Source organism: Danio aesculapii, chromosome 3 (assembly GCF_903798145.1).
Source record: "Danio aesculapii chromosome 3, fDanAes4.1, whole genome shotgun sequence".
In the NCBI taxonomy this organism is placed as follows: domain Eukaryota; kingdom Metazoa; phylum Chordata; class Actinopteri; order Cypriniformes; family Danionidae; genus Danio; species Danio aesculapii.
The window spans coordinates 12,886,050-12,896,717 of NC_079437.1; the positions used below are offsets into that span (position 1 = coordinate 12,886,050).

Below are 10,668 nucleotides of genomic sequence, written 5' to 3' on the forward strand. Positions count from 1 at the left end.
ATTTTTAAACAAATACATTTAATTAATACAATTTTTAATTCTAACTTCTTAAATGATAGTAGTAGTATTTAAGTGACTTAAAAAGTAAGTAAATGAATTACTTGGTTAGTTATTTTTGCGATTTTTTTATTTTTTTTTTTATTTTTTTTTTTTTTTTTTTTTTTTTTTTTTTTTAAGAGTAAGATTAAAAATAATAATGCTTGAAAGTTTTTAGAGTATTAGAAGTAGTGATTCAAATTAAATTGTTTTTACATTAATGTTTTATTGTGCATTTATTTTTTTTCTTTATTGCAAAACAATGATCAGCAGAAATGTAATTAGTATATTATGCAAATAGTCTATAAATATAGTAATTAATATAATTAGCACCGAATTTCAAATGTATATGCAAATAATTTTAATTAGAACTATTTAAATGATCATATAAATTCATTTATAAATTAATCAGTTAGTATCCCATATTATTGCTACTTATTATTATTAAGTCAGATAGTTTATTAAGTACAGAAGTCATACTATCGTTATAATAACTTAATAAATAATGTTGCCTTTTTGGTGCCTAATGCTGAGGATATAAGGTTGATCCTCAATTAATCTGGAAGCACGTTTCAACACTTTTAAAATGTTTTTTATATATATTTATATATCAAAATATCTTATCAGGCTTATTTAAAACAATAAATATTCAATGGCAATAAAAAAGTTTAAGTCTCTGGCAAGACCATTTTAATGTATTTTACAATATGTAACAATAATACTATAACTTCGATAATTGCGTATATTACATATTGTGTTGTATTGCACATTTATTTATATTTTGGTGTGTGTGTGTGTGTGTGTATATATGTGAGTGTATATATATATATATATATATATATATATATATATATATATATATATATATATATATATATAAATATGTATGTGTATATGTATATATACATAATGAAAACACAAACTTTTCTGAATCTTGACCAATAAAATCCTAAAACAACAATAATGTTATTGTGTAGTACAAATATTAATACATTTTGGTAACTGCAATAAAGCTTAAAATATATAATATATATGCAGTATAGTCAACATTTGATGTGGATCAAAACCCTTTCTTTAAAGTTGTCTTAAAACTATATATATATATAAACATCATGCCATCATTCTTATGATTGACAGACGCTCTCTCATTAGCAAAGTAAATACACAACTACGTTTAAGAATGAATAAACGTTTGAAAGGTAGGGGGAAAATAAACTTTCAATTCCCAACATCTGAGCCATATATTTATTTATTTACCTGCCCGCATCATTTATTATTTATATATTTATTTATGCAGAAATTTGTGGATATTTGTATACATTTATTTATTTGTTTGTATATTTATGCATGTATTTATAGATTTGTTTAATCCTTTGCTTATTTTACGTATTCATTTATTGCAGGTTTTGCCTCCATAAAAATAGCTATTCATCCATTCGTTCGTTTTATTTTCAGCCTAGATGCTTTATTAATCAAGGGTTGCCACCGCAGAATGAACCGGCAAAATAGCTATATAATGAAGTAAAATTGTGAGAGGGGTCTGGATGCAGACCTCGTGCAGTGCAATCTGAGCTGCATCCAATGCTTTTTAATGGGCTCACCTAACCCCACCCCTAATCCTACCCCTCACAGAGATGTCACTCGCTCCATTTGAGTGCATTGTGTCTGACATTGCATCGCTAAGTGATGCAATCTCAGCTTGCATCATAAAGATTGCATCCAGATAGTATTGGAAATTGTTACAAACATAAAATTGCTCAAATTAAGAGTTTAAATGATAAAATCTTAATTTAAAATATTAAAATAAAAACTTTAATAGTATATTCATAACACTAAATAACCACTCCGTGTCATAATGTTCTGTTTTAATGTTATAATGTATATATACTTAAAGCTGATATAGGTGGACTTTAGGAAGACAAACAGCTTCTTGCATCGTGATTGGTTCGTTTTCGTTCATATGTTTGGATAATAGAATGTGATTGGATGTTGAGGTCACGAGGGCGGGACTAACATGGTAGGCGTGAAATCGCGCGACAGGAGCCACAGAACATTCGTGCTCAAGAGGACAAGTTGCAGGATTCACCCAAACTGATCACACAAAACCAAGAGTAGAGAGACTGAAATAGCGGGTATGTATTTTCTATAAACCGACAGAATTTACAGTGAGAAGGAAATTGCTTAAGTGTGTCATGCTTGCGTAAGTAACAGACATTTCGTGAACGACCATTACGGAAGTCTTGAAACGCGGTGCTGGTATTGTATATTAACGGTATATACAGTAAACTGGTGCAAAAACATACGAACGGATCAAAAAACAAGCGGTTAGGATCTTAAGTGAGGATTATGAAAGCAAAAACACTGGCTCTGTAATGAATTTGTATGTTGCTCTCATGTTATCAACATCAGTCCATGCCCAAAACTCCTCTTATCTACACTGACACACTTTACATGCATGTGCGTTCATAATGCATGTTACAAATTAACTGTGAATTGTTATGCACTATGCAGATAGGAAGATATTAATGCAAATCTCTCTCGATTCAGTTCAGTTCAAAAGCGCATTATTGGCATGATTCAAGTATTTGCAATGTATTGCATATTACATAAACAATGGATAAAATCGATTATTGATTATTATAAACTCGAGTGACTATATAATACAGAAATACATACAGAAATGGGGAAAACACACACAATTAAAGGTCTTTTGTTTTAGTTTTAACTTTATTGTCTGTTCTGCTTGGCACAGAAAATAATTTTGTCTTTATCACTGGATTTAAGACAACAATTGCATTTGCATGCAATCACACAATAACAACACTCATGTCAAGACAACAACATAAGTTAAACTTTTAAAAACCAAATTAGCCCCATACATCTTACTGCAGACCGGTCTTGACAACCACCCCGTTCACTTTAAACAGTGATCTGATTTAAGACAACAACTGCAATTGGGATAAGTGACTTTTTATCAGCATTTCATCAGGCTCTAGGAATTTTAAGCCTGCTTCCTGATGGTAACATTTCCAAAGCTGAGTGAAGGGGATGTGTGTTATTTTTGAAAATCGCAACTTCTGTTTTTTCCATAAAGGAGTCAAATAGTATCTGCAATGAATGTTGTTTGTGACCAGTTATCTAACGGAGGAGACCGAGGCGCTGACTTGCCTTCTTATAAACAGCCTCTACATTACTATTAAAATTCAGTTTATTGTCAATAATTGTGCCTAAATAATTAATTTCTTTGATAAAGGCATGCAGAAATAAGAAGACCAATATGAATATTCAAAAGTGAAATTCAATTAAAGAGAAAATATATATATATTATTAAAATATAACAAATAAAATGTTTCAGACTAATTTTGTAGGTGACTTGGTGGCGCAGTAGGTAGTGCTGTCGCCTCACAGCAAGAAGGTCTCTGGTTCGCGCCTCGGCTGGGTCAGTTGGCGTTTCTGTGTGGAGTTTGCATGTTCTCCCTGCGTTCACGTGGGTTTCCTTCGGGTGCTCCGGTTTCCTCCACAGTCCAATTAATTCTGTTTATTTACTTGAGTAAATGTGTATAAATCTATATTTATTCAGTTTTTAAATTAAGTACAGTAATATTATTGACTAACATGAATATGTTCATCCGGTTTATGTACAATGCAGTTTGTACAGTAATATTTTCTGTCTTTTAGTAGATATATTATAGGAGAGACTTGCTTTGTTTATCAAATAAAGTGAATCTAATTGGATTTGCATTTTAAACATTAAATAAAAGTTAAAAAGATATAATTTTTTATTTCACATGTTAGGTTTTAGTTATGATACTCCCAAAATAATTCCGCAGATTTTTACCAAAATTCTCCGCAAAAATAGCAAAAAACGTCCGCAGATTCTGTCTGGCCCTAGTGATCGGATGGTGTCTTGCAATATTTTGAATAGCTCCACTTTGCTTTGAGGTTTTAATCTTAATTAAATTGTTTCTTTCTCTCTCTCTCTCTCTCTCTCTCTCTCTCTCTCTCTCTAATTATATACTTTCAGAAAGATAATCATGGCTACTGAGGGAGATCCGACGGACTTTGTGAAAGTTCTTCATCTGCTGGTGATTTCCTTCACTTGGGGAATGCAGGTGTGGGTGTCTTTCATAGCAGGTAAACCAATGTGTATAAAAACCAAAAAAAAATACTTTCAATACATGCCATGTAGTCCTAATTCTGCTTTTGTCTTTCTCAGGTTTTGTGCTGATTTCTCAGGTGTCCATGCACACATTCGGTCTTGTCCAAAGTAAGTTATTCCCAGTTTATTTCTACTGTCTGCTGGGTGGTAATGCAGTCAGCCTCGCCGTATACGCTGTGTATCACCCTAGAGAACTGCTGGACTGGCATGAAGGGATACAGGTGACAGATTTTGATCTATTCATTGTTATGGGAGGGAAAAAGCTTGCTTTGCATACTATAAATGAACTGTTTAAGACATAAAGGATGTCTAATTGATAACTTCAAAAACTCTATTATAATAGTCTAGCTCAGGGGTGCCCAAACTCAGTCCTGGAGGGTCGATGTCCTGCATAGTTTAGCTCCAACTTCCTTTTACACACCTCCCTGGAACTTCTTGTGAAGAGCGATCTTGCCAGGTCACCTTGGAAGAACGAACTCGGGAGACCGCAAGAACAGAGAACGCGTCTGTGAGAAATGAGATGCTGCATTCTACCTGATGGTCACATGACTTTCACGCATTTTTAACGGAAAATTTATTAAACGTTACAGCATTCATACAGCGATTTATTGTTTATGTATATACTATACATAAAGACTTTACAAATTTACGTTGCACAATATAAATAAAACAGATTTTAATACGAATTTACAAAATAATTACCCTTCATGTGTTTATTCCTTTATTAAGATCTCATGGTAATGTTTATATTCACCTCATTCAGGGAAACTCCTGAGATAAATAAGTTATATCTCTGAACTTTAATAATAAACTTGAGTCGGTGCCTATGGCGTAGTGGAAAGTGCACGGACACATGCACTCCGGTGTTCGCGGCGACCCGGGTTTAATTTCTGCCTTGAGGTCCTGTGCCGATCCTTTTCCTCTCTCTGCTCCCACACTTTCCTGTCAATTCTATCTACTGTCCTGTCAAAATAAAGGTGAAAACCCCTAAAAAATAATTCTTAAAAAAAAAATAACAGTAATAAACTTGTATTAAATGCTGCGCTTTCCACCGTTAGTCGCAATGACTTCTGGGACTTCTAGAGCGAGTTCGGTGCTCAAGTCTGCATCGAGGCGTTCTCGATATCAAGGACACATTTGGGAAGTTTCATGCATCCTCTGTTCTTGTGGTCTTGAGTATTGGAACTGAACTTTGGCAGTTGATGATGACATTACATGAGATCACGAGGATGCAAGATCGCTGAAGAATGCATATTGAGAAACAGCCCCAGAAAGAGCTTTATTAGCTGGGTTAGGTGTGTTTAATTGGGGTTGGTGCTTAAATATGCAGGACACCAGCGCTCCATGACTTGAGTTTGGACACCTCTGTTTTTTAAAGCTTTTTACTTAAAAGACTGGAATCCTTTTAGTGCATTATGGTTTGGAAAAAAAACAATATATACAGTTAAGCCCACAATTATGAATAGCCCAAATTATTAATATTCACATACATTTCAATAATTCCTATTTATTCAAAATGGTTCATTCTGACTTCAAGTTTTGTTTATGTGTTTGGAAATGACAAAGGCTTCTCCCAAAAGACAATAAGATGGTACATAAGGCATCCTTGTGGAAAAATAATATTTCTCAAGTTTTATTTACATTTGAACAAAAACTTTAAGTCAGAATTTGCCTGGGGTATGTGTAATTTCGGGCTTGAGTCTATATATTACAGTATACTACAATAATAACAGAAATAATAAAAAAAGAATAAATAATATTCTTTATATAAATATTTGTTATTGGCCACACCATTTATTTTTGTTTGTTTTATCAGATTAAGTGTTTATCAGTTTAATAGTGACCTAAATAAAGTTTTCATTAGGTCTATAATTGTACCTCAATGTTGGGACAGATTCACTGCCGCTAGATGGCGCCACTAAATCGATTAGTTCCAAACAATATAATTTTTCCTGTAATTTAGTGACTCTTTATTCCACGTGATTAATAAAATACTAGTCAGTCAAGTAGTATGAATTTCCCTGACCAGATGTGCATGAGAATGCTCAATCACGTTTGTGCTTTTATTTCAATCCATCGCCCTGCCCTAACTCTGTGTGTGTACTCCAATGTTTGGATACCCAATATTATCATTCAGTTTGTATTGTATTCAACAGATGAGCCTGTTCTTTGTGGCTCTGATTATGGCTGGTCTGAACGCGCAGTGGTTTGGTCCGTCTGCCACAGAGAATATGCTGGTCATGCAGGAGATCGAGAAGGAGCACGGTCTGGGAAATCAAGTGGGCATGAGCTCCAGCAGGGAAGGATACACCAAACTGCGTGAACAGGACCCTAAATACAAGGAGCACAGGAGCACCTTCTACCGCTACCATGGTCTGTCCAACCTCTGCAACCTCATAGGCTTTTTCTGCATTACCGTCAATCTCATCTACCTGGCCCTCAATTTGGGAACTATATGAGTACAGACAGACAGAATTTTTCAAGATGATACGTTGTCTGTTTTCTACTGTCTAGTTTTTGAAGTGTAACAATAAGGCTTCTAGTTTTTATATCGAAACACCAAGGATGATGACTATCACAGTAATGATTGCTGAGGGACAGTTCATCCGAAAATAAAAATTCTGTCATAAAATAATCACCCTGTAATTGTTTAAGACCTGCTTGAGTTTCTTCTGTTTAACACAATATGAGATATTTTGAAGAAAGCTGGAAAGCAGTAGCCATTGACTTCCATTGTATTTGCAACCATGGAAATCAATGGTTACAGGTTTTCAGCTTCCTTCATAATATCTCCTATTGTGTTTAACAGAAGTTAGAAATGTACATTATTTTTTTTTTTTATGTTATAGACTTATTCCAAAATGAATTAAATTAATTTATTTCCTCAAATTTCTACACACAATACCCCATAATGACAATGTGAGAAAAAAAATTGAAATTGTTGCAAATTTATTAAAAATAAAAACCCTGAAAATTCACGTTCATAAGTATTCACAGCCTTTGCCGTGAAGCTCTAAATTGAGCTCAGGTAAATTCTGTTTCCACTGACCATTCTTGAGATGTTTTAGCAGCTTAATTGGAGTTCACCTGTGGTAAATTCAGTTGACTGGACATAATTTGAAAAGGCATACACCTGTCTATATAAGGTCCCAGGGTTGACAGTGCATGCCAAAGCACAAACCAAGCATGAAGACAAAGGAAGACAGGATTGTCTTGAGGCACAGGGGGAAGCTCTGAATGTTCCAATGAGCACAATGGCCTCCATCATCCGTAAGTGGGAGATGTTTGGAACCACCAGGACTCTTCCTAGAGCTGGCCGGCCATCTAAGCTGAGTGATTGAGGGAGAAGGGCCATAGTCAGGGAGGTGATCAATAACCCGATGGTCACTCTGTCTGAGCTCCAGCGTTCCTCTGTGGAGGGAGGAGAACCTTACAGAAGGACAATCATCTGTGCAGCAATCCACCAATCAGGCCTGTATGGTAGAGTGGCCAGACAGAAGCCACTCCCCGCCTGGAATTTGCCAAAAGGCATCTGAAGGATTCTCAAACCATAAGAAACAAAATTCTCTGGTCTGATGAGACTAAAATTGAACTGTTTGGAGTGAATGCCAGGCGTCACATTTGGAGAAAACCAGGCACCGCTCATCACCAGGCTAATACCATCCCTACAGTGAAGCATGGTGGTGGCAGCATCATGCTGTGGGGATGTTTTTCAGCAGCAGGAACTGGAAGACTAGTCAGGATAGAGGGAAAGATGAATGCAGCAATGTACAGAGACATCCTGAATGAAGACCTGCTTCAGAGACCTGCGCATCGTTGGATTTGCTCTTCAGTGTTTGGACTCTCAGTAGTGATTATTAAACCACACTGAACTGAGCTAAACTGAACTGAACTCAAACACTAAAAACTGATCTACACTGTTCCTATTTACTATGACCTTTTATGTGAAGCTGCTTTGACACAATCTACATTGTAAAAGCGCTATACAAATAAAGGTGAATTGAATTGAATTGAGTCAGAGTGCTCTTGACCTCAGACTGGGGTGATATTTCATCTTCCAGCAGGACAATGACCCAAACCACACCGCCAAAATATCAATGGAGTGGCTTCACAACAACTCTGTGGATGTCCTTTAGTGGCCCAGCCAGAGCCCAGACCTAAATCCTATTGAACATCTCTGGAGAGATCTGAAAATGGCTGTACACCGTCACTTCCCATCCAACCTGATAGAGCTTGAGAGGTACTGTAAAGAGGAATGGGCAAAAATTCCCAAAGACAGGTGTGCCAAGCTTGTGGCATCATATTCAAAAAGACTTGAGGCTGTAATTGCTGCCAAAGGTGCATCAACAAAATGTTGAGCAAAGGCTGTGAATACTTCTGTACATGTGATTCATGTTTTTTATTTTTAATAAATTTGCAACAATTTCAAAAATCTATTTCACATTGTCATCATGGGGTATTGTGTGTAGAACTTTGAGGAAATAATTTAATCCATTTTGGAATAAGGCTGTAACAAGTTTTATTTTTATATGACCCGCATTCTGCCTTGTTAACTAAAAGTGGTTAATTATCCGTTCTGTCAGTAGGTGCCAGCATTACCTTTGTACTCATCAGACTTTACGCCCATGAATTTAAGGAAAGGAAATAGGTGGAATTAAAGGGATAGTTCACCCCTCCACCATTTACTCACCCTTATTGTTGAAACCAGTTTCAGTTTCTGTTGAGCACAAAATAATATATTTTGAAGAAAGCTGAAAGCCTGTAACCATTGATATTCATAGTAGGAAAAACAAATACTTTGGAAGTCAATGGTTACAGGTTTTCAACATTCTTCCAAATATCTTCTTTTGTGTTCAACAAGAAACTCAAGCTAGTTTTAAAGTGGAGGATGGGTAAAAGCTGACAATTTTCATTTTTGAGTGAAATATCTCTTTAAATAACTCATATTTAGCTCTGCTTTTCAATAAGTTTCATGCTCAACCTTAACTAATATTATTATGGATGTTCATAGTATTTTGTCCCTACTTTAATATATTTCAAAGTGGGTAATTGCACTGAATTGTTTATAATAAACAGAAAATGTGTGTAAACAAGTAGCTGTTTATGATTGCTTAAATGTTGTTTTTTATTATTATTATTATTATTATTATTATTAATAATAATCTTATTATTTGTTGGTTAGGTACGTATTATGATTCCTGCCTTTACACTTCAGTGTGAACAATACATGTATTACACCAGTAGAGGGCTGTTTGTAATTTGTGGACCAATCTTAGACTTGTCAATGATTTACATTTCCTATAAACTCAAAGACACTAAAATGGCAATTAAATGCTAACTTTGAAGAAGCAACATTGTAAATGAACCTTTGATCCAGTTTGTAAATTATAATGTTTGAACAGCAGCGTAAGTTTCCTTTTGTCAGTGTGTACGTCGTGTGTGTTTGTGCCTTATGGGAATTTTTGACACTGAACAACATTTGTGTTCAGCTAAAGAAATGTCAAACACTTCTTATGGCATTAAATCAGTACATTTTTAGCTGATGTTGAGTTTCAATTACAAAAATAAAAACACAATTTGAGTAGTCTGAAAGATCTACACAGATCTAGCATGCTTTGTTTTCATTTGCGTTTACTGTTGCTGTGTCACATTGCTTACAATTGTCTGTACAGTATGTTATGTATCAAGTACTAGAGCTGGAATCGCGATTAAATGCAAGTCAATAACAATGATAAGCTCTGAACTTTTCTACTCAATATTGATCTAAGAGCCAATCGCACCGCAGAAATGTGCAACAATGGGAATCTAAAAGTGTGTTGATATTAGAGATGGACCAAATTTTCGGCCACCAAAAATTCATCAGCCGAAAATATGTTATGACATTTAATAGAGCCTCTATTTTTTGTGGCTTCAGTCATTGTTCCAAATCTGGAAGGATTAACAACTTATTTCAAGATATATATTGTTGTAATATGGAAAATAATTAACAAGACTGCATTTTTGCCATATCGCCCAGTCCTATCAAGTACATATTCTTAGTTTAGAACTGATATAAAATATATATAAATAATAAAATATATCCAAGACCTCTGCAAACTTGAATATCTGTCTGTCTTACAATTAAAAAAAAAAAAAAAAAAGAAAGAGGTGCAACTTTTTGTGCATAATTTTTGGTCTTATTTACTAGTAAGTCTTGATTTGCATTTCAAGCACGTCATGATTTTGCCAAGTACAATGCGATCCTGGATTAAAATCTCTGATCCTGGAACATCATTTTTGATGAAAAATGTAATCCATATCTATTCCCTACCCCTAAACCCAACTATAACTAAATTATTTCCAAAATCAGAGGGGAATAATAGTTGGATAACAATCATGTAGAAGTGCATAACTGTAAGCCTAAATGGTAAACATATCCCTTAATTCTGATTGGCTGATAATGTTGTTCTATGTTAAACATAGATATTAATCCA

General features: G+C 34.7%; 1 protein-coding gene across 1 annotated transcript; it reads left to right on the forward strand.

Annotated features, from left to right (window-relative positions):
• The first annotated feature begins 2,060 nt into the window (after window positions 1–2,060).
• Window positions 2,061–9,799, forward strand: tmem205 (transmembrane protein 205). Its single transcript, XM_056453168.1, has 4 exons — window positions 2,061–2,168; window positions 4,061–4,170; window positions 4,253–4,416; window positions 6,352–9,799. Exons 2-4 carry the CDS (start codon window positions 4,071–4,073, stop codon window positions 6,652–6,654), a joined length of 567 nt encoding a protein of 188 aa, XP_056309143.1. The 5' UTR covers window positions 2,061–2,168; window positions 4,061–4,070; the 3' UTR covers window positions 6,655–9,799.
• The last annotated feature ends 869 nt before the right edge of the window (window positions 9,800–10,668 follow it).